This window comes from Trachurus trachurus (assembly GCF_905171665.1).
Source record: "Trachurus trachurus genome assembly, chromosome: 18".
NCBI lineage: Eukaryota > Metazoa > Chordata > Actinopteri > Carangiformes > Carangidae > Trachurus > Trachurus trachurus.
In genome coordinates, this window is record NC_139909.1 from 15,727,091 (window position 1) to 15,751,301 (window position 24,211).

The following is a 24,211-nucleotide window of genomic DNA, read 5'->3' on the forward strand; positions in this document are numbered from 1 at the left end:
AACATAAATAAAGGCGTAAAGTATCAAACACAAAAAGAGCCTTTGTCTGTGATGTCTAGAACTTTTGTGTGACGACAGCGTGATTCATAGTGAGTCTTTTGTCGGTGCGGACGATGCCATCACTCAAATTGGGGGGGGGGGGGGGGGGGGGGCTGCGATGAGTGGTTGAGTATTGTTGAATCTGCAGTCAGCAACAGTAGGCTACGTGCTGCTGTTTTAATTTGTTTACCTCTGCAGAGGCAGGTCACTCGTATGAGCAACACAAAGGAAGTGACAGCGTGTTTACAGAGTCAGTGTGTGGAAATAGAATAAAATAAAAGAGGTTACCTATGTATTTTAGTGGGCACAGTCTGAATTAAGTGACTCATGATTATATTTTGAATATTACTGTTATTAATAGTAATATAAATGGAGCTGAAATACAATGTATCCCCACTGAGTCAAAAGTTTGTTAAACTCTTAAAATAAAGAGCGAGTAGTTCCTCCAATAGACAGATAGACATACACAACTTGACTTTAGTGTCACTTCTTCCATAGAACTGCAACATACAGCTCACATCAGCATTTGAAACCATCATGAATATGTTTTTTTGTGTGTTAATAAAATAAAACCTGTGTTTCAGATGCAGGAGGTGGGCAGTACCCAGCGGGGCTCTCCACGGGCCTTCAGCGTCCTGGATCGTCTGCTGCTCACACACCCTGTGTGGCTGCAGCTGTCACTCAACCAAGACTCTGCCCTCTATATCCTGCTTAGAGAGCCTGTTGGGGTGAGGACCAATCAATCATATTAATCATTAATACATGTTGGGGCCTGTTTCTGTAAGGAAAACATCATCATTTCTTATTCTTTTATTAGCTTAATCAGTGAAAAACTGTGGCGCTTAGCTGACAAGTTCATTAATATGTAAGATTTATTCAACAGCTGTAAGTATGGTTATCATCTTACTGAAGCTAAAAAAAGGAACATGAATTATAATTACTCAGTTTAAAACATTGGTATCTTGTCATTTTAACAAAGATGGAAAAAAAAACATTACTTTGTTCACATTTTGTACTGAATGCAAACAAACTTGTTGTTTATGTTGCATGGCCTAAAGAAACAGTTGGAAAAACTGCCTTTAGATGCGATATAAATAAATAAAATTTAACAAAAAACAAAAACTTTCCATAATAATCAGCTGCAAAGCCTCTTCAGCATTGAGCTCACATCATAGACTGTAAAAACAGCCAAACCGCTGTAGTAGGCACTCTGCTCTGATTGGCTGAGGCGGCACCCACTGGAGCCAATAGGAATGTCGAATTTTAGTGACGCGAGTCTAGATGTCACGTGCACAGTTAACGCGTCAATCACAAATAATACACAGAAAATAAACGGGAATACGACGGGGGAAAAACGGTAAAACAACTCAATATCTTTCCCAACATTTAAAGGTTGTGTGTGGATCGAAGTTAGTGACAAACACGGACGAACTTGGGCTCGTTAGAAAGCGTTAAACTCTCTTGTCCAACGGGAATTAGCCCGGCGTGTCGACGTTAAGTTAGCTCTTGTCAACAAAGCGAAATTTGAGTGACAGTTTACGGTCCATGGTAAGATGTGTGTCAGAGGAGTAGGCCTACCGTACTTCCGACTCTGTGTTTTGACCTCAGCTTGACACTCTCTTGGCTGTTGTTAGAAGAGTTGGTCGGTCGGACATGTTAGCTAATTAGCTAGTGATTAGCATTTCGGCATAACGTTTACGTTCGAACCGGAAGCAGGTCGGGTGGGCGTGGCTACAAGGTGAATGACGTGATGAATATGCAAAGAGAAACACTGAGCGCTAACAGCATCCTTCATATACTGAAATATTTCATTAGTGCTGATGTTAATTGCAGATTTTGCACTTCTCCAATAAAACAAGTGGATAAAAAGGTTGAATGAATTAAAAAAAAATAGAGATAGACTAATTATCATAGCATAATTAGGGAAAGGGATTTTCATAAATGTACTTTTCATTATTTGCTGTCTTTCGGTCCTAATAACATCCCTGTACCTTTTGCTGCTTTTTAGACCTTTTTGGTGCGTAAATGCAGCTCCAGCCAGAGGAAGGTGCTGTGTTTGAGAGTGGCAGCCGACACAAGTGCCTCCTCTGTAAAGGAGTGCTTCATCTGTGAGGAGGACTCCAGTGAGTATATGAAACAAGCTGGATTTACTGTGTATTATTACCCACCTGCAGCTGCAGAAACGCACGAAATGCCACAGCTCGCATGGCGCTCGTGCATTAACTGGTTGAAGTGAGGTGGGTCGGCGAGGACGGCTCCTCCAAATTATTTGCAGCTGCCGTACTGTAGTTCCTGTTGAATTTGAACGAGTTTCCCACGGCCTGCTCACGTGTCAATCAAACCCTGTTTGTTCTGTAACCAGCATTTGCCTTGGAGAGCTCAGCACTCAGCTTCCCTGACTTGTGTCGACTGGTGGCCTTCTACTGTATCAGCAGGTAATGTATTAAATCAACTGAGACACATAATTATAATTAAATAACATCTTCATAATGAATCAGAAATTATAAACAGTTTGTGTCCATGAGTTTGGGGCCATGAAATGTTCTGTGTCCCCATATATATTAATTGGCTTTGAGGTCCTACTTCATGTCATGCAGCCCTCATGAACGGGCTTAGTTTATTTCTTGTCTTGTCTTCAGGGATGTGTTGCCTTTCCCACTGGAGCTACCAGAGGCCATTGCTAGAGCCTCAACCCACCGGCAGCTGGAGGCCATTTCTCACATGGGACAAGGTACAGTGACTGTAGACCTCGTCCTGAAGGTGCTTGATACCTGACTGTGTCACTCGCCCCAAATAGAAACATATTTTTTTGGGTCTTTTTGGCAGCAGCGTGTTTGTTTACTGTTTATTATCAAGTATTAGCGTGCTATCATTGCTGCGCCTCCCACAGCTGTTAGCATGACCGCCTGTTAATGCAAATTTTCATATTGTTCAAGCATATCCTTAACCAGAAAAAAACATACAAAGACACAAGCAAAAAATGAATATGAATGTTTTGCCAGTAATTGCCAAGAAATTAAAACACATTGTAAGGACAAGATTAGTGAGAGAAAACAAAAGTAACGTAGCCTATTGTAATGTTTTTTTTTAAATACACAAGAAGTGGCTGAGGAATTAACTGCCAGGTTGTATCTATTTTAACATGGTAGCATGTAGGACTGTCTGCTGCAGCGTGGTGACACAGAGCGAGGTGCGACTTCATGACGGCTAAAAATGACACAAGAAAAGATGCAGGATGTGTCACTGAGTGCAGCTCAGACAGAACCAGACTATTCATTAGCAGAAGTTTTTATGTGATGCATTTTAACATAAATGACTCATTATTACATTGATTTAAAGCTATTTGTAAACTTCTGCTTTAAGCCTGTGTGCTGGTCCTACATTATAATCTTTTGACTTGGATTAGGTCATCGGTTTTACCACTGAATCCTCCTGCTGTCCTCCTGGGTCAAGGAAGGATAAAGGGATAGAAGGAAGGAAGGAAGGACGAAGGGAAAGAAAGAAGGAAGGAAGGCAGGAAGGACGAAGGGAAAGAAGGAAGGAAGGAAGGAACGGTGGGAGGAAATAAGGAAGGGAAAAAGGAAGGAAAGAGATAGATGGAGGGAGGGAGGGAACAGATTGGGTCAAAAAAGAAGGAAGAAGTAAGGACGAAGGGATGGAGGCAAAAAGGATTGTGGAAAGAAGGAAGGGAAAGGGGAAGGAAAGAAAGATGGAGGGAGGGAGGGAGGGAGGGAGGGAATAGACCAGGTCAACTGGATCAAAAGAGGAAGGAAGGAAGGAAGGAAGGAAGGAAGGAAGGAAGGAAGGAAGGAAAGAAGCAAGGGAAAAGGGATTGTGGAAAGAAGGAAGGGAGAAAGGAAGGAAGGATGGAGGAAGTGAACAGATTGGGTCAATTTGACCCAGAAGGACAACAGGAGGGTTAGAAAAATATTTGTATGTCTTTTTTTTTTAACAATATCTTTGTTGAATTTTTCATTAAAAAACAACACATAAGGAACTCTTCTTGTCTTTTGCTTGCTGTATTTCACACTAGACTTCTGGAGCTCGCCGAGTGCCTCGGACATCCAGAACGGACCAGTGGACCTGTTTGCGTCGACCAGCGGCAGCCAGGCCCAGACGGCGGCCACACAGGACCGATGCTCCTGGCTGACCCGAGGCAGCCTGGGCAAACTCTGCTTCATCAACCCGCTCTTCCTGCAGCTGGAGGTTACCAAGGTGAGTGATGGATGGAGGTTGTGTGATTGTCTGAGCTTCTGTTTCTTCCTTCCTTTGCCTGAATTTTAAATATATGCTCCTTTACATCCATCATAAGTGCTCTTAAGCTGCCACTCTGTATGGGCACTAATAAACCCCTCATGTTGAATCCACTTTTTTCTTTTACAGCCGCAACTCAACACAAACCACAGTGCCTCCAATAAACGGCACCGCTTCAAGCGCAGCATGCGGCTCCGGCTCTCCGAGTCCTCCATGAACCTCTCCCTGGAGGGGGTCGGCTCTTACTCGCCTCCCCCGTCACTGGAGCAGCCCGGCGGGTCGGAGAGGCTGCAGAAGGCCGGCGCTAACCCACAGAGGAGAGTCCACGCTGGGGCCGGGGTCCTGAGGAGAACCCCCGCTGTATCACCAGGATCCGCCGAGGAAGAGGACCTGATGTCTGTCTATGTGCCTGAAGTAATGAGTTTTTAATATACGCATTTGTCTCTCAGACCATGTCCACTCTCAGCGCTTTGTACGTACTGACCTGGCTGAGTATTTTATGAAATAGTGGTCCCAGAACAAACTCACTTGTCTCATCTCTGAACATTTCTAAGTGCATAAGTTTGTAGTTTCCTATGGGAGATTGTGAATATCTAGAGGGTTAGAAACCTTTGTTCCAACCAAATGAATGTTTTTAATGTTACTTACAATCGTAAAGTGCCTGAAGCTACGCAGAGCTTCTTATGTAGTAAACAGACCAGTCAGAGTCGGTCATACAGACACTGAGGAATACGTTTCCAGTGCCTCAGTGTCCCATCGAGGGATGATGTTTGTGTACATTACAGAAGAAGTCATGCACTTTAAAGAGAAATTATGCAAGATTTTTACCTTAATTAAACAGCTTTGGAGTGACTGTGATGGTTAAATAAATGACTTGTAACTTGTTAGGAGGGAGGATGGAGGCTCTCTGCCTTCAACGTAGAGTCTCTTGGCCGAAAACCAACGACTCAGAGACACCACGACAAACACGTAACCCGTAATCTCTTGTTTATAACAGATAAGACTACACAACACATCGTACGCATATATGATAAATAACGTTATCTACAGCTCCATGGATTGATTTCTCGCCGGCTTCGTTGAAAACAAATGCACATGACCGGGAGGAGGGTTAGCAAAACAGCGGGGAAAAGCGACCAGAAATGCATAGTTCCCCTTTAAGAAACGATAAAAAAACTAATATAATCACGATTTCTTTGCTGGTCCAGACATCTGCTAAGGTGGACGAGTCTCCAGAGCCGCAGCCCTCGACCCGAGCAGAGGAGGCCAGCATCGAGGTGGTGGCTCTGGCCCTGGACCGCCGCCCGGCTCCGTCCCTGGCCGAGCTGGACAGCAGCAGCTCCTTCAGCAGTATGGACGAGGACAATGACTCGGATTCGGACCCAGAAAGCATGTTCCAAACCCAAACCCACTTCTACCAGCGCCCGCCGCTCGTGCGCTCCCGAGGCCGCGGCGGGATGCACCGCATGAGCGAGGCGTTCGTGTGCTTCTTCGCTCCGGACAAGCGGCTGACGCGGCTGATGGAGGAGCTGTCCAGGGACAGGCGCTCCATCTTCGGAGGCATGGTCCAGGACTTCCTGCTGGAGCAGAGGGAGGTGCTCAAATCCCTGGCCTCGTCTTCCTCGTCCTCGTCCCTGTCCCGGGTGACCTCCGTGCAGCTGCTGCAGGGTCTGCGGCTCTTTCTGTCCCAGGCAAAGTGCTGCCTGCTGGACAGCGGAGAGCTGGAGCCGCCCATTGAAACGCTGGTGCCAGAGAACGAGAAAGGTAAACAAACAGAAACCTGGTCAGTGTGTCAGTCAACAATAAAGCTTGAACCATGATCTTCAAACACAGACATTCAGCCTCAGTTTTGCAAAGAAACACATGTGGATTTACACTTAAATTTTTATTGTGATTAATTCTCATTTGTTAAAGAAACTTTATTCATTTGCATCTATTTAAGATGATCTACTTTTTTGTGTTGCCAGCCAGGTGTGTGTTTAAATTTGTCTAACAGGGTCCTCAGTTAAAGTAAACGGTTTTCATTCTGAATCCAGATGTTCTGCAACTGTATTTCAGAACAGCTGACCAACAGAGGAATCTTTCTGATTATATGATATTGATAAGACAAAGCAAATAATACAGTAGGTTATAATCATCTTATCACGGATCTATGGACTGAATGAGTTACTTAAATTTAATGAAGCCAGTTTATAAACCTTTAAAAACAAAGTACACACATAACTCTGATGGGTTTTTTTCCCATTTGGAAACAGAGGTAGAAAAGTACGTTTGGAGACTCGTCATGTTTTCATTTAGTTTCAATCCTAAATTTAAAAAACATCTCCTCCTGAGAGCAGCTGGAGGAACAAAATGAACTGATCACGAGTGGAATGAAAATCATTCACTTAAACTGCAGAAGGTAAAAGTTACAATTGAAGACGATACACACCAGATAAAGGGATTATTATTATTATACAGCCTGGCAACACAGAAGTGGTCATTATGAGGAGTTTAATAAATAATACACCTTTGCAAAAGCACATATGACATCTATGTGCACCAACAGCTGCTGAACAACACCTGCGTGCACTTGTGTGTGAGAGGCATGCCATGCAGAGGTTTTTACTATTATTGCGCTGCCATTAGCTGCAGTGAAAATGAATCTCTCATAAAGCGGCGCTGTTTCAGAAGTGTTTCCAATTAAAATGAGAAGAACAAACCACAATTTAAACTCTTCTTTTATTATTATTATTGGCAAAAAGAAACTCAAAGTAAGTTTGTCGCGCTGAGAAAAATGATTGAATTGACTTCAGCTGATGAAGCTGGATTTACACTGTGAGCTCAGTCTGCTTCCTCATCCACGCGGGCCGTCGGTTCATCTCATCACAAAAACGAGGAGATGGTGAAACCGGCAGGAGACAGGGAAGGAAAAAAAACAAAAACTGTACTATTAGAAAACACTGATTCAATAGACAGAGTGCCAGAGGACGCAGGTCTATGGAAACAGACAGCCTTTTCTGTTAAATGGTGGGCTGCCCAGGCTCCAGGCTCCAGGCTCCAAGTGAAAGGCACTGTCAACACAAAGTAGTTTGCGTGGGGAGGGTAGAGCCTCATTCACTGCAGCTCGTATTGTCTCTGGTATTTAGAAAATAGCATTAGGAAAGCCCTGCCCGAGTCGACTCGATGCGCCCCCCTCCCCTCCTCGCACTCACATCCATCAAACTCAAAGTGTGATTCTTCTCATTATTGTGAAGGCATGGCAGGGCGATGCTGCGGACGGAGTGGTAGTTGGATCTTTTGACACGGCCGAGCGCGTGCGTAGGTTTTCTTTTTCTTTTCTTTTTTTCTTTTTTCTTGTTTTGGACTCCTTTGTGTGCGTTTGCAGGTGTGTTGTTTGTGTGTGTGTAAGTGTGTGCGCCGGTGATGGATGGTTGCCTGGCAGTGCACAGGCTTCAGGGGAGAGTGGTTGGCCGCTGCCTCCCTCCCTCCCTTCATCCCTCCCTCCCTCCCTTCCTTCCTTCCTTCCTGCACTCTGATTCTGATTTATCTCGCTTTGCGTCGGTGGGAGGCATTTGCATTTTTTTTTTTTCTCCCCCTCGTTTATCATAAAAAGATATCACAGTCCCACGCTCACTTGAAGAGCAGCACGATTCAGGGGAGAGAGGGAGGGAGGGAGGGAGGGAGGGAGGGAGGGAGGGAGGGATAGAAATAGGCAGGTTACTTTGAAAATGTAATCAGTTACAGATCTGTGAGTAAGAGCCAAGAAAAAGAAGTCATGTTTTTCTTTGTCTTTTTTTTTTCAGGACTCTTGCCGGCAGCTCACTCGGCTGTAATCACATTACATGTAATCTGTTACTCTCTGGAGCTGTAAAAGAAAGGAGGGATGCTGGGACTGAGCAGAGAGAGGGACGTAGAGAAACAGAGTATGGAGGGTGTGAATGATTAATCACAAAGGGGAATGATATAGTAAGGTAGATGGGGAGGAGGGGGGAGGAAGAGGAGGGAGGTGTTGGGGGATTACAGGGATGGAGAGGAGGAAGAGGAGGATATTGATGATGAGTGGAAAACAGCGAGCACTGGAGGATTGTTACACACACAGTCAGGACTGCCCACTGGCTGCAGGAGAAACACAGAGGGTGTGTGTGTGTTTCCACGTGTGAGGGAATGCATCCATGTGCATCATCGTTCATATACACGAGTTTCTGTATCACATCTCACTGTTGTCAGGCCAAACAAAAAAACAACAAACGGCATCTTGAGAGTGTTTGTGTTTTCAGCAGCAAAGGAAAACAACAACTCTTTAATTCTCCTTATTTAGCATTTATATGTCATATATAAAGACGTTTTTTAATTTGATTATAGTTTTAAGGGATAGTTCAACATTTTGGCAAATTGGCCCATTGCCATAATTCCTATAGTTTTAGCAGTAGGTTCGTTACCTTTAATTGTCGGTGCAAGCTATTTTTAGAACGGCGGAGCAGAGCCGTGAGCTGCTCAGAGCTACGCTACGGAGGCTAATGGGATTTTTTGGTTTCCCTCATCAAACAGACAATCCAACAACTCCAAAACGCTCTGGTGGACAAGTTGTGACCTGCACATTCACCACGCTAGGAGATAATAACCGAACGTTACGAGACAGAGTTGTTCTCGAGGTAAATGCAGAGACTGCTTGCTGAAAAACTGCCTCCGACCGCAACGCGCATCAGCTGTTTTACATGAATTTACCTCTAAAACAACTCTGTCTTGTAACGTTCTGTTATTATCTCATAGCGTGGTGAATGTGCAGGTCACAACTTGTCCACCAGAGCGTTTTGGAGTTGTTGGATTGTGTATTTGATGAGTTTGATGAGGGAAACCAAGAAATCCCATGAGCCTCCGTAGTGTAGCTCTGAGCAGCTCGCGGCTCTGCTCCGCCGTTCTAAAAATAGCTTGCACCAACAATTAAAGGTAACGAACCTACTCCTAAAACTATTTGGACTATATGTAGCTCCTCTCATGTTGTAAGATCAGAGACACTGATATTTTTGGGTTAATGCACCTAATCATTTTCTGATCTGATCTGATTGATGCTGCTCTCATGTCTGTGTGTGTCTGTGAAGCTTTTAAAAGGAGCTATTTGTGAGGTCTGCTTCTGCTACACAGTCGGCGTTAGCAGCCGTAACGTTCGGATTACGACAGAATACGCTCTGTGTGATAATCCCAGATTTAAAAAGCACACTTAGTTGATTTTACTCGAGGTGGAAACACACAACAACATCAACAACACCTGCACAGTCCGACGCAGCAGCTCACTGCCCTGTGGAAGGTTTTTGGGTGAAAGGATATTTACTGACATTTTTTAATCTGATATAATTGATGTTATATTGTTTGTTATTTTGGAATTAATTAGATGTGTATGTGATACATAACTAAGTATTGTTTATTATTATGATGAAGTAGCTGCTACACATTAATTACCCCCTAAGGAATAAAGTGTCTATCAATGTGGATGAGAGCATTCAAAACATAAACCACACAGGGACTGAGAGTGTTTCCACAGAACAGCATAAGAAATGTACATACTATATCTCCTCTAGATGTTTACGCACACATTTATCCACCAACAAATGGCAAATAAATAAAACAATTCTCACAACTGCACAACTCCCTCTGTCCTCAGATCTGGCCCTGGAGCGAGCCATGTTCTCCTGCGTGCTGCGGCCTCTGAGGTCCCACCTGGAGAAAGCCCTGGTGGCGTTGCACAACCACGACGGCTCCATCCAGCGCCTCGCCCACAACCTGCACCGTCTGAAGGGGGACGCCGCCATGGAGCAGCTCGGCGTGCGGACGGGCGTCCCGGACATCCGCGGCGTGGAGCACGTGAAGCAGAAGCTGATCCTGATGCAGCGGACGCACTCGCCCATCGACAAAGTGCTGCTGCTGCTCCAAGTGTGCAAGTGCGTCCACAAGGCCATGGGCTCGTTACACGGTGAGATCGAAACACACTGGTAGTTGTTGGTATTTTAAGACTTTACTAAAACTTTTTTTTTTTTTTTATGAACAACTGTTTTTATTGGCATCATTTTCATATATCAAGGTCAAATATTATCAACAGTACAAACATTTTAACAAAACCCTCCCTCCCCCGGGCGGCAAACCCTTCCCTCCCCCCTCCCCTCTCGGTCTGGTGTCTTACTGGTACTGGGTACTTTAATCAGACCTGAGCAGGTCCGTTACAGCCGAAGCAGCTCTCTTCCATGAGTCCAGTGTAGAGCTTTTAGCTTTGTTCACCCGTGCTGTAGAAAGTTCTAACATGACCACATCCTGAAAGTATTCCAGCCATTTCCTAGCATGTAGACTGTGAGGAGGTAAGACTTTACTAAAACTTTAAAGACAAAAACATCTTTGCCTGTCGCTGCTTTAATGGAAAACTAGAGAAAACAAATGTATTCTGTGCTTTGAAACACTGTCCTCTCTCTGCAGGACAGGAAGTGAGCTGGGACGACTTCCTGCCGTCACTGTCTTACGTGATTGTGGAGTGTAACAGGCCTCAGATCCTCATAGAGGTGGAGTACATGATGGAGCTGCTGGAGCCGTCCTGGCTCGGAGGAGAGGGTACGGCCTGATGGAGCCTCATGATGTCAGTGTGTCACAGGGTTTCAACTATAATCAGGCTCCTGTCACGAGTGTTACAACTTTACACTCAGTTTGAGACAAAAACAACTTCACTTTAACAAGAGGAGCAAACACATTTATGTTTACATTATGAAGTGGTATTAAAGGAGACATATTATGCCCCTTTTCCACAAATTAAAATAGTTCCCAGGTGTCTTTAAAGACAAGTCTGTGACATACTTCCGTCAAAATACCCCAAGGATCAAACATCACAGCTCTTTTCATCCTCTTAAAACAGCTCTGTTCAGAACGGCTGGTTTCAGTGCCTGTCCCTTTAAATGTAAATGAACCACTGCTTGCCCCGCCCCGCCCCTTCTACCGGTCCCAGGTAGGGGTGGGGTTATGCAAATTAGAAAACTAATGACATCATTGTCAGACAACCGAGGGAACAGTTCATTAAACCACATGGACTTCAAACTCGGGAGCCTGAAAATTACAGATTTTTTTGTCAATTCTCACATTTTGGGGGCCGGAAGGCAAGACAAACACCCAAATATATGTTAAAGAGCCTTCAAAAAGTGATATTTCCATAATATGTCCCCTTTAGGTAAAGGAATAAAAGCTTTTATGAACTTGTTTAGTAGCCCAAATTCAAACTAAACTTGCATGAGTTGGTAATTTGGTCATTTGTGGACATCAGAACAAGTTGTAAATGGTAAAATGGTTGCATATATGACACACAACATGAGCGTCTGTTCAGATACAATTCTGTCTGTCTGGTGAATGGAAGTCAATATTTGGTGGCTTTTAGCTCCGTTTTTGGTCTCCACTATCTCTTTAGGGAAACATGTAACTTTAATCGGTAAACGCTCGGCTATATTCACCTGTCAGGTGTTAACCTGTGCTGTGATTTGATGCGGAGCAGGTAGAGTATAGTGGGTTTATCAGAGCTTTGGTTGTTGGTGTAAATGAGGCTGATTTGAGTGGTGAAGGTGAAACAAAACAGTGAAGTAACAGGCCATAGAAAAACAAATTTCCTTTCTTTTGTACCAGGCAGAAAAGCTGCAGATGAATCCAGGTTTTTGTACAACACAGTGATTTAATCCACTGCAAACAAAGAAATATTGATTAAGGAGTAAATAAGGAAGCGGCCTGCCGTGACCTGAGTAGAAAAGTAAAGTTTTTGTCGGTTCAGTCCGTCATTACAAGTTTATTTAGTGTGAGTGATTAAGTTTCCCCTCTACTTTGTTTCCTCCAGGTGGGTACTACCTGACCAGCGTGTACGCCAGCCTGTGTCTGATCCAGAGTCTGGACAGCGAGCAGCCGGTCTCCGTCTGTCTGACACCGGACGCCCAGGAGGCGCTGAAGGAGTGGAGCTGCAGGCGGAGCCGGGAGGCCCAGAGACAGAAGGAGAGCCAGCAGAACCAGGTAGATACCGAGCGCTCTGGTTCTGGTGCTACGGCACAGAAACATGTGTAGATGTAGATGTGTCGTGTAGATCAATGTGAGGATACAGGGACGTTTTCTCCGGTGGATTTTCTGTCAGAGGAAAACCACAGTGTGTGATTTATAACATGTGTAAAACTATGTAAAACATAGTTGGCTCTTTCAAAAGTCAGGGATTTTGCATCAGCAGAGGAGAAAAGTGGTCACACACTCAGCTTTAAGTTGATATTTATGTTGATTTTGGTTCATACATAACAACTGTAAAAAAAATAAAAAATAAAAATACTTATCCTGTGGCCAACTTTATAGGTTTTTTAAGATTTTATTTGGCTAAACAAGATAAAAAAAAACTAAGAAAATATACATAATGTTTGGGTATTGATTCTCTTTTTTTTTATCAAAGATCTATCCATGTCACATTTTAATTTTTTTTAAAAAGAAAGAAAACATATAATGTGTTAGATATTTATTCCCAAATTTCTATTTTTTTTTTTTTTTCTACCAGGCAGAAATGTGGCACTTTAGAGGCCGATCAGAGGGGTGGGGGGAACTGTGAGCATCTAGAGCCTGTAGATTTAGCCAGTTAGTAACTAATTACAACAATTTTCTTTAAATTGATGAATGCACATTTTCAAATCTTTACACACTTGGTTATATTTAAAAAGCGACAGCCCACCTGTAGTCATGGGTCCTGACATCCTGGACCTCAACTTCTTATATTTCAAACACTGAATATCATCATCGACTCATCTCACAGTTCAAACTTGATCTTAAAAAATGGAAACAAAAGACACAAACCGTAACAACAAGAACTCGATCCATCCAACGAGTTCAGATGTTACATTAATGTTACGTTACATGAGCAACATGTGATCATCCTACATCTGTACATCTGGACAAGCAGCAGCGACCCACATTTGATTCAAGGTGGCAGGCTGCTGCTGCTGCTGCTGTTGTTGTTATTGTTGCTGCTGTTCGAAGCTCAAGACCACATTTCCAATTTTCCAGCGGTCAAACAAAAGGTGAAGTTGATTTTCACGAGGCCGTGCATCACAACAACAAGTGGGACCACACACACTTTCAGGGTTTCCCTCCTTTCGCGTGCCAAACACATTTCAAATTCATTTGTGGGGATTAGTTTTATGACATTTTTAGAGGTAATCCTCTGCCGGCTTACCAAGGGGGCATGCACTAATGCAGACACACACACACACACACACACACTCTGACTTTTACCTACACTCTCCTATTATCACTCTCCTCCCTGCCCTGGCCCCAGATTGGTAAAAACAGTCCACCAGATGCCATGGAAGAAAGGCATTGTCATCCACAACGTTTCTGTCTGGTCACGTGGTGCCTCTCCTGGCTTCAAATAGCCGATCTAACTCACCCAGCAGCCAGATTTTCCACTGACACAGGCGGGGATCAGTGAGCCAAGTGCTATGAAGAAGTGGGCGGTCAGATAACATGAAATTTATTGAGCCGCATCTACCCATCGAAGCAGGCAAACACAATATGCACACGGACGGCGAGGAGCTCAGTGACTCTGTAAGTTTGGACGCTGGACGACCTGTTGATGATAATTGCTGGTGTGTGAGAGAGAGCGTGTGTGTGTGTGTGTGTGTTTTTCTTTTTGCTTGAGTATATTTGGCTACTTCTCTGTGTGTGTGTGTTTGTTTGTGTGCAGGTAGAGTAGGATGGGAGCTGTGTGTGTGTGTGTGTGTGTTGGATTCTCACTGGTTTCTCAAGATTGGATGTTTGGTAAAAGGATTGTGTTCACTATGTTTTCTGTGTGTGTGTTTTAAAGAGAGTTGTGAGGGCGTCTGTAGGTGGTTGTATCTGACATTATATAATAGCCTAGGTACATCACAATTGCCGCTAAGTGTTTTAAGAGTGGTAATTGTTGAGACACTCGTTCCTTTTTCTCTTTTCTCCCTTCTCTCTCTGTTGAAAATGTGTGAAAGTTTCTGTTTGGATTAAAGTGCAAGAGGGAAAAAACTTCAGCACGACGCCGATGTAGAGCTGTGATGGATTATTATTATTATTATTATATGGTTTTATGAGTTTTGGACGTGGACGTGCTCTAATGGATTAATTCTGGTGGAGTTTTGTCAATGGAGCTGTTGCATGTGGCAGAGAAAAGAGCAGCAGGGCGATTCTTGTTGTTTTTTTTCCATGTGAGGCTCTTGGACCTGCTGGTCGTGTGTGTGGGAAGCAGAAGCTTTGTTTTAGAGGTTATTTTCTTTTTACCAACACGATTTTGACTCATTTGTTGTAGTGTGTTATCAACCTGTTTGCTCGCACAGCTCTCACTCCTCCTCTGGCTCCCCCTCTCTCTTTCTCCTCCCCCTCTTTTGCCCTCACTCCATAAGCCTCTTGACCTCTGTTTTGCATGAATACAGCATATAGTCACTATTATTTTTCCTCCTTTCCATCTTTTTTTTCTCTCTCCTTCCAGAGGTGCGTACGGATACTGTTCCAGGACGGGGAGCGGAGCGCCGTGCGGACGTTGCAGTGGAGAGCCGGGGAGAGCAGCCAGGCCCTGGCTCAGCTCTGCGCCTCCACCTTCGGAGTGTCCGACCCGCAGCAATACACCCTGTACTGGCGCAGCGGCGGTGAGATGCGAGCGCTGCCGGCCCAGGCGCAGCCCCAGGACCTGGCCAGCCACAGCGAGGGCGGCCCCTCGCTCTCCTACCTGAGGACCGACCACGACTTCAGCAAGATGCGGCGGCTCACCAGAGGTGGCGCCGTGGACCTGAGCGAGTCGGTGTGTGAGGAGTGAGTGGGAGGGATGGAGGAAGGAGGGAGGGAGAGGAGGAAGAGGAGGGAGGAGGAGGAGGAGTGAGGAGATGGTCGGTCGGTCGGTCTTTCTCTCTTTCTCTCTCTCTTGTTCTGTCTCTTTCTCTCCGGCGGTGTGTCGTGTCTCGTCGTGGGTCAGGACTTGTTGTGATAAACTACAGCCCTTCTCCAGACCGGGAGCGGACCGCAAACGGTCGACTCTTCCTCCAATGGACCAACATGCAGAGCAGAGCAGCACCGACGATAGGGACTGTTGCCAAAAGTTGTACTATGTACCACTCAGTGTGGCTGCTAGTGTAAAGGAGTTGTACTATTTGTGACATGGAACAAAAAAAAATGTGTAATAAATGGATTTGGTTGTTATGTGAAACATGAGCCCAGAGTTGTAACTGTGTATACCATGAAGGGATTACATCATCCAAACGTGAGGAGGCTCAATCCAAAGACAAATTCTGTGAGACTACTGTTGCCTGGAAACAAAACCACTTCCTGTACGCACACGAGAAGGCAAATTGTCCACCGTGGTGATGTAACCCTTTCCTGGTATAGTCCTGGGCAAACTAACAGACACTTGGATGTTTTTTATTACTTCACCTTTTATGTGTAAAAGTCTGCAGATCTTCGAATGGAACCACGTTGTCAAAAAAAAGGGTTTTTAGGGGGATTCAAACCTGTGTTGCCCTCCGCCAATAAGAGTTTGACCTTTAAAACTGAGATGTGTTTTATCGCCAAGACCAAACCTCAATACCAAAGTGAGAAAAACAGAAAAAAAAAGAGAGAGGCCCTTTTTTTATGATGCAACTGGTGTTTTACTTTGAAAGAAATCAGGTTTACAGGCTCAAAAGGAAGCTTTAAATCAGCCATTTATTTTTAGAATCACCCACAGAGACAATTTGTATTTTTACTTTCTTTTTGAGAAAAGGCGCAGACTCTCCTCCGTCCTTGCGTATTCTATTAAGTGTTTTTGGCAGGTGGAGTAATAGGCGAGTAGGAGGGAAGTGATAGAAAAGCAGCAGCTCTCTGTTTTTAAACCATGGGAGACCAATAATAATAATAATAATCAAAAGAAAAAAAGAACATCACATCTATCTGAGACGACCTGCAACCGTTTTACTGAATGACTTGCGAATGTATTCAAATCTTTTGTCCGTTTTTTTTTCCCGGTTCGGAGTTTGATCCTCTCACAACTACTTTCACTTCATATTTCAAACCACTGCTTTTGAGTTATACTGGGTTTTTTTGTTTTTTTTTCTTGGCCGTACTATTTAATAACCACCCGGACCAAGAGGAGAGGGGAGGACAGTCCAGTCCGACCAATAAAAACCAGGACCTCGCGGTGACTGGTCGAATGTAAATGTAAATCGTCACCAGCTCCTGGTGGCTCCTGCTGCAAGTCATCGCTACCAAACTGACTGTTCAACTCAGTGTCATTATCAATTATCATATTGTGTATTTAAAACTAACTTTTAATTGTTCAATTTGTTGGGTAGATATCAAACCTAAGTATGGATTTTCAACATATCTGGAGTTTTAATCGGCTGCGGTTGAGGTTCATTTTTGGGGAACTATGATGTGTTTTGAGCATTATTGCATGCTTTTTTCTTTTCTTTTCTCTTTTTATTTTTCATTTGCCGTGAAGGTTTCTGCGAATGTAGTGTATGTGTGCGTGAAGCATGTGTTCATTGTGAGAGCTCACTATTTCTTTTCAGTGTTTTGAAAATAAAAAAAAACATGTTTCTGTATTTTTGTCAGGTAATTCAGTATCGCAATAAAAAAAAACGAAAAAAAAGTTGCAATATCTGTTCACAGTGTTGTTACATGCTGTGTTGTTCTGCAGTGTGGACTTCTGAGGTCTTAAACAAAGTCAACCAGCAGAGGGAAGCAAACACTAACAGCAACAGTTCACTCCCTCCTCTTATGCCACATAGATTAAAAATGTATTTAAGGGATGGAAAAGCATTTGAGAATATAATTTGTCTAATAAAATATTAAAAACAAATGGAAAAATATAGAAAAAATCAAGCTGAATTTGAATTAGCATTCTTTTTATTGGTTTATTTTTCACATTACATCTTGAGAGTAGAAACCAGAAAATATCAATAACAGAGAAAAAACTCTCCAGTTTGTATTTTAACGTAATTTCCTTTAGTTCCAGTGTTTGTTTGTGTCAGTCCAAAGCACTCTGAGATTGGACTCACTTTTTTTGTTGTCACATCTGAGTCTTGTTAGTCTGGTACGAGGTTGAATCAAGACCCAATTATTAAAGTGTCATGTGTGTCAAACTGCTGAGTCATTGCCAGTGTCCTTGTCTCTGCTCAGTCACAACAATCATCTATAGAAGAGACACCAATTACTCAAACATGAGTAAAATCCTGAGACCTACATTTTCCTGAGCAAGACTTTATGGGATATATTTGTATGATTGTGTTGTGATAAAACTGGCTCTTGATTCAACTTCACCGTACTTAATATTAGTTAATTAGCAATTAACAATTAATTGTAATTTTCAGATTTCTATGAACCAAACCACACAAAGATATAAAATTGTAAAACCTCACATTTTTCTTTCAGTTTTGTAATGAATCAAAGTATGCAGCACATGTGGCTCTGGGAGGCTGAGGAATTGATTTTAAAAAGCTGAAATATTTTGTTTATCTTTTTTTTGTTCATCTGACTCCACCTCCCAGTTTTTGCAGCACCGCCAGGCCTTTCTCCTCGTACTCCGCTCTGCTCAGCCAAAAGGAGTCCTTGTCCTTCATGATGTTGGCCAGCACGGCGCCTCCCAGGAACACCATATGTTTACGTCTGGGAGGGTCCTCGATGCGAATCTTAAACTTCTACACGGGTGACAAGAAAAGAGGGGGAAAGAAAGGTCTTTAAACACAAGCAATGTTCTTTATTGTGTTTTTTTAATGCTCTACTTTTATGACTACTGCACAGATTTGAATATACAATGATGATTAGAAACAATAAATGTAAACATTTTCTGGTTTTCAAATAGCTAGTATAGTAAATATAAAATCAAATGCAGCAATTAATACAAAAACTTTTAAGAAAGAAACATTTAGAGTGGTATGTAACATTTATTAAGTAAATGGAAAATGTATTATGTTATTAATATCACAGCTTAGGCTACAGATTATGGTGTTATATTTATGCAAAGGTGTTATAGAAAATCAACACTTGTATAACATCTTATTTAACATCCTGGTGTTACATTAATTATTTAACATCCTGGTGTTACATTAAATATCAACAGCCTGTTGTCCAACAGAACAGAAAACACTTACTGATAGTTTCTGTGTGTCTCCGTCCAGCACTCTCTCCAGGTAGAGCTGCTTGATCTCTCTCTCCAGTCTGGATGGCAGGCCGGGATACATGGTGCTCCCTCCTGACAGAACGATGTGCTTATAGAAGTCCGCCCTGCACAGTGACACAGAGGGCACAAAAGATTATAACATGTTTTATATCTGACTATCTTTAAAAGCATTTTAGTTGTGCAGATTCTTTGCAAACAGCAGTGGGGGGAGACTCGAACCTGAGGTCGATGTCTGCAGCCTGGATGGTGTTGAACAGCAGCTCGGCCACTCCCGCTCCCTCCACGTTGATGAGGTGAGGCTGGAACAGGGCCTCGGGGGCCCCGAACCTCTCCCCACCTACGTTCACCTGTCGGCCGTCAGGGAGCTGCACCAGAGAGAGGAGACTGTTACTGGCCCCAACCTCAAGGTTACATGCTGTCATTCTGACATACCACCATTTAGACATGTCACCATGATGACATACCACCATTCCGAAATACCGCTATTCCGACATGCCATCCATTGTCCGACCATTCCGACAAGGCTTTCAATATCTCAACAGGTGACTCCCTCTGGACTCTATCTATCTGGCCCATCTAGCCTCTACCTGGTCTTTTTACTAAACTTAACCAACTCCTTTCATCATTCTAAGCCCAACCAGTGCTAAATCTTTTGGGGGAAAAATACGCTATTAAAGGAACTGTCGGAAAGGCAGGATGAAAGGAAAAAGAAGAGAAAAAAATCCAATCATAGGAGGCAAGAATTGTCGGAATGATGGGACATTTGATAGAAAATGAAGTGTTGCCATTAAGACAATTAGAGGCCTACAGTAGCCTATGTAGGACTGGTGGGATGTCGGAATGGCGGTTGCCTCCCAACCTCAATGGTGTAAGGCTAAAACCAGCTAATTAGCTCAGCGTAGCATAAATATGTAGCTACCGCCACATAAAATCCACAAATTGCTGTTGCATTTTAGTTTTTATACACAACACAGGTTATCTGATTTCCTCTTTTCCCTGCCAAGCAGAGAACACCAGCTGTGGCTAGCTTGAAATATAGCACTTAAATATCAGCATTTGTCTGTCAGAGCCAGAAAGTTAGCTTAGCTTAGCAGAAGCATTCACCTCCACATAAAACTATTTGGGCTATTAATGTGTTCAGTCCGATGCGCCCCCTAAGTAGGCCACAGAATGGACATGAACTTGGTATCGATTGTCTCATTTACTCTTTAGCACCAAATCGAGAGAGAGAGCATTTTCCATAATGTCAAATTATTTCTTTGGTTGGACTAATCCACAAAATGCTTTTGTAACGTACAGTGAACGATTCCACCAGGTAGGTGGTCTCTATGGCCAGGCGCTGCTCTTGTTCGATGTTGTATCCCACATAGCAGAGCTTCTCCTTCAACATACGCACGGTCTCAAAGTCGGCCGAGTGGTTGAAGGCGTAACCACGGAGCAGCAGGAGCTGACGGTGGGAAGATAAGAGGTGTTTTGTTAAATCAGGCATTAAAAAAGTGTTTGTGTTGCAAATGAAGAGAACATGTTGTTGCACGTGTCAGTAAACACAAAGGCCCTACATGTGATTCACCTTAATGAGGTAGCGTGTGATGTCACGTCCAGCGATGTCCAGTCTGCGTGTGAGGTGAGGTAACGAAAAGCCCTCGTACACTGGACAGATGTGGGTGACACCGTCCCCGGAGTCGACGACCACACCGGTGAGCAAACCTGTACACCCAAATGAAACCTTTCAATGATCAATGAATCCATCATTAATCAACAAGAAGCAACAGGAACAAATCATTTAGCTGTTACTAAGACCTTACCCTGAGCATACAGAGTGAGCACGGCCTGAATGGCCACGTAGATGCCGTGGAACTGGTACTTCTCAAACATGACCTCCACAATCTTTTCCCGGTTCTTGTGAGGGTTCATGGGCGGCTCAGTCAGCAGGATCTTGGAAAAGTAAAGATGATATAGAGCTGTGTGAAGGCTTTGTGTGTTGTTGAGTTTTATTTTGAAAGGTTTAAACTTATGTCTTCTTTGAACCTTTCTGTTTTTGTACCTTGCATTCTGATGGGTCCAGGTCCAGGCGGTCGGGTCCGAAGGTGTAGTCCCACAGATGGAGCATGTCGTCCCAGCAGCGCACCATACCGTTCTCCATGGGGTAGGACACCTCCAGCAGGGAGCGGCACTCGCTGGCCTCGTCCCCGACCATCAGGTCCTGGGTAAAGAGATCGGGAGGGGTTCAGCCTTTCCAGAAGTGGACTGTACTTTTGGTACAAGTCTGTGGATTCATATTCATTTGAATGATGCTACAACATACATAATCCTTTTTTATGTTTTATGTTTATGGGATTATGACTGGGTATCATTTCATAACCAGTGCCATATAATACTTTAATTTACTTTTAATTTGCAATCAGTTGAAAACTAACCTCACCTTTATCTCAATGTTGCCGACTTTGGTGCTCGATCTGATGATTGGTCGACCCACCAAGGCCGGGAAGATGTGGTCAGGGAAGTTGGATCCAGCAAAGCCACACTTGACAAACTGGTTAGGGATGTGAGAAAGAAAGAAACAAGTATTTTTTTTTTGTGTGTGTGTGTATGTACGTGTGAATAAAGTTCTCATTTTCAAATGTTAACTGAAACTGAAGCTTTGTTTGTATAGCCCTGAATTATGCTGCACATTAATTGCACTCGTCCTGCATTGAGTGTTCTGTACAGAATAATTTCCATCCATTAATCAGTTCCATTTGGTTTAATCCAGCTTTAGGTTTATTCTACATCCAGGAAACTGAGTTAGAGTGAATTATTAGTATAATGCTTTTACCAGATTGTCTCTTATTTATCAGATAATGCAACTGCAATTTCATAACATCTTCACAAGCTTGTATAATAATTCATTTAGCGTGATTTTGGTAAATAATTTGCAGTGTTACCTGGCCTTTTATTGGCATGCAACTCACTACAGACTGTTTCTCTCCCTGTCATGACTAGACCTAATACAATACTGTCTCAACTTGTCTTTGTGACCATGGACACATTCCTTAGCCTGCAGGGATGAAATGCATTCCCGCAAAGGCAAAAAAAAAAGAAAAAAGGCTGCAACCAGTTGTTGACTGTAGGTAACCTTCAAGTACCTCATACTGCTTTCACATATCAAAATTTAAATGCCACAGTAACAGTATTAAAGAGCTGCTCATTGTGTTTTTCGCTTTTCAAATCTCTCTTCCTGCTTTTCCACCAATTGTTGCTCAGTTCAAAGCATTACAACCATTTATGGCTGTGAGTGCATGTAAGAGGTAGGTTGACAAGTCCAGACAGATGTAGATGTGGAATCAGGCTCTAGTATGCACACAGATTCACACCCTGAACTCTTTTAAAAAACCATGTGTTTGCCTCTAAATGAAGTGTACTTGGAACAATTGTCTTAAAATAAAACACCCAAATCTAACACTGTTGTAGGTTTGCATAGAAAACTGTCAAAGAATATGGGGTTTGCACAGACGGTGCAATACAGCCAACATATAAATTATAATTATATAATAAAACATATACTAGAATAGAATAAAGGTAATGCATAATTTATATTTGTAATATTCTTTCAGGATATCCTTTCCTTACAATACTGACATGCAGGATTTACTTACCCCTGTCCCATTGTCACAGACCACCACTTTCCTTCCCTCGCTGTCCATCCTCACACAATATCTATAAACAACTTATATATATATTCCCCCCTATCAGGACAGGGGTCCAACTAAAAAGTAACAAATTCAGGATTTCTACACATGAATTTAGCTCTGACAACAACTGACAGGTAAGCAGAAGTCTTCTTGGTAACCCTTCAGGAGTGGGCGGGACTAGCCTACTGAAAGTGAGGACGCCCATTATTCTGTGGTTTCTGTGGAGTAGGAGGAAGAGAAGACCAACATTACTCTGTAATGAAACAGGAAAGAGACATTCACAAAGAAGTTGACATTTGGTCAAGTGGTCATCTTTCATGTCCCTACTTTGTGTACATCTTTCTCTGTTAACTGTATGTTCACTACTTTCTCTGGGTGTATAATTATGACCTGGAAATGATAATGTTTAATAAATTAAACTTTTGCAGCTTTAAAGAAAGATTTGTATTCTGTTACCAAAGAGTAGACAAAGGCTACCAGCAAGTTTTTTCAGTGCCTACAGGTTATTCTTACTCATATAGCCCATGCATATCTGTCCACTCCAGATTGGTGTTGTCCTATGTGTCACACCCTACCCTTAGCTATATCGCCTATGCCCCCTGTTGTTATTTGGGGGTCATTCCTATGTTCCCACAGCCTTATGTTCCCACATTTCTAACTTTTGTTGTCACTGAAAATTAGGCCCTATGTTCCCACAGCCCTTTGGTCCCACCATTGGTTGGGTTTAGGCAATAAAGAAAGGAGTTGGTTAAGTTTAGTAAAAAAAAAAAAAAAGACCTGGTAGAGGCTAGACAGACCAGATATCGAGTCCAGATAGGTAGAGAGAGTCCAGTGGGAACATAGGGCCTAATTTTGAGAAAAATCTTAGAACTGTGGGAACATAGGGCTGTGGGAACATAGGCATGGACCCGTTATTTGCCTAGGCTATATCTATATTTATGAATTCCTTCAATTTTTTAAAAAATAAGTAACACTGTCATTTTCGTAGCAGCAGTTGTAAAAGGTGGCTAATTTACATGATGTAACCTACATAGGCTATTAAAAAAAATAATAATAATGAAAAGTTTACCTTGCAGCCAGTCGCCGTAAGTTCCATGAAACGGCCGCACTCAAAATGTTGGTGCGGATGGCTTGACAGTAGCCAGTCCTACACTTTTAAACTGGAAACAACATTTTTGTTCAAATTCATAACTTATCTCTGGGTGTATTTAGCATCTTTACTATTTTACGTTGCTAATGTTTTGTAATAAAACCGAACGCTGCTAAAGCTCCTCTGGCGTCATGTTGGTGTTTCTGTCGTAAATTAAGAAGACGTCATCGCCGCCATCTTTGTTTTTGTTTTGTTTTTTCAAAGTTAGTTACCTCCAACTTGTCAACCATCAGAGATAATCTTCACCTTTCACAAGACCTACATTTTGTGTCGGTAAAACTGATAGAGGAATGTTTTTTTGCAGCTGGAAATGTCCCCAAACCACGGGTAAGTGTTGTCCAACAACGTAATGTGGTTTTGTTGTGTGTGTGTGTGTGTGTTTTTTTTTTTTTAACTAAATTAAATGGCCAAAAGAAACTGTCATGTCGGCTGATAAAAACGAGTGACTACGAACTCAGCTGGTGAACATAATGAAGCATTTAAAAACTCGAGAGGAAACTATTTTTCTGTGGTAATTAAAAACAGAGTTAAAGGCAGAAGAAATGTTGGCCTTTTCCATCCATTAGCCAAAAACACAGCTAATGTTGCTAACGTTGTTTTGTTGTTGCTAACGTTGTCTGACATCACAACTGTTAGGTGATGACATCATGTCACTCTTTTGTCTCTGGTAGGTTTGCACACTGCACATCAGGAGGAGGGAAACGTGAGTGAAGCTTATTAAGACTTTTTTTTTCTCACTACAAACATATTGACTTGTTAACACAGCAGTTAGTAACATTATTGTTTGGTTCAAGGGCCAGTAGTTTTGGAGTAACTGGCCAAAAACCACACCAGCGAGCCCTCAGAAGTTGTTGGGGGGCAGTGGAGTCCAATGGAGACTCCACTGGGCCCCCTAAGATGACACATTTGAATTTGGGGCAGATGGGAAATGGGCCCAAATTGCCATTTTTAGACAGC

The 24,211-nt window shown here is 42.9% G+C and overlaps 2 protein-coding genes across 3 annotated transcripts in view; one reads left to right on the top strand and one right to left on the bottom strand.

Moving 5' to 3' along the window:
- Positions 1-15,097, top strand: part of rin1b (Ras and Rab interactor 1b) — a gene marked incomplete at its 3' end in the record, with an annotated part of 29,038 nt that extends 13,941 nt beyond the window's left edge. Inside the window, exons 2-12 of the mRNA XM_083992802.1 lie at positions 624-767; positions 2,048-2,162; positions 2,402-2,474; positions 2,679-2,770; positions 4,073-4,254; positions 4,423-4,707; positions 5,502-6,057; positions 9,935-10,243; positions 10,738-10,869; positions 12,128-12,297; positions 14,774-15,097. Of these exons, the coding sequence (XP_083848928.1) occupies positions 624-767; positions 2,048-2,162; positions 2,402-2,474; positions 2,679-2,770; positions 4,073-4,254; positions 4,423-4,707; positions 5,502-6,057; positions 9,935-10,243; positions 10,738-10,869; positions 12,128-12,297; positions 14,774-15,097 (2,382 nt within the window). The remainder of the gene's footprint in view (positions 1-623; positions 768-2,047; positions 2,163-2,401; positions 2,475-2,678; positions 2,771-4,072; positions 4,255-4,422; positions 4,708-5,501; positions 6,058-9,934; positions 10,244-10,737; positions 10,870-12,127; positions 12,298-14,773) is intronic.
- A 2,683-nt stretch (positions 15,098-17,780) lies between these two features.
- On the bottom strand, positions 17,781-22,206 carry LOC311001607 (actin-related protein 2; the record flags this gene model as incomplete). Of its 2 annotated transcripts, none has more annotated exons than XM_083992710.1 (9): positions 22,069-22,206; positions 20,856-20,966; positions 20,478-20,636; positions 20,239-20,368; positions 20,004-20,140; positions 19,731-19,880; positions 18,653-18,798; positions 18,405-18,537; positions 17,781-17,951 (listed from the first exon to the last, which is right to left on the bottom strand). In XM_083992710.1, exons 1-9 carry the CDS (start codon positions 22,114-22,116, stop codon positions 17,781-17,783), a joined length of 1,185 nt encoding a protein of 394 aa, XP_083848836.1. In that variant the 5' UTR covers positions 22,117-22,206. The 2 variants fall into 2 exon arrangements, with proteins under 2 accessions (XP_083848836.1, XP_083848837.1); XM_083992711.1 differs by having other exon boundaries at positions 20,847-20,966.
- Positions 22,207-24,211: the final 2,005 nt, after the last annotated feature.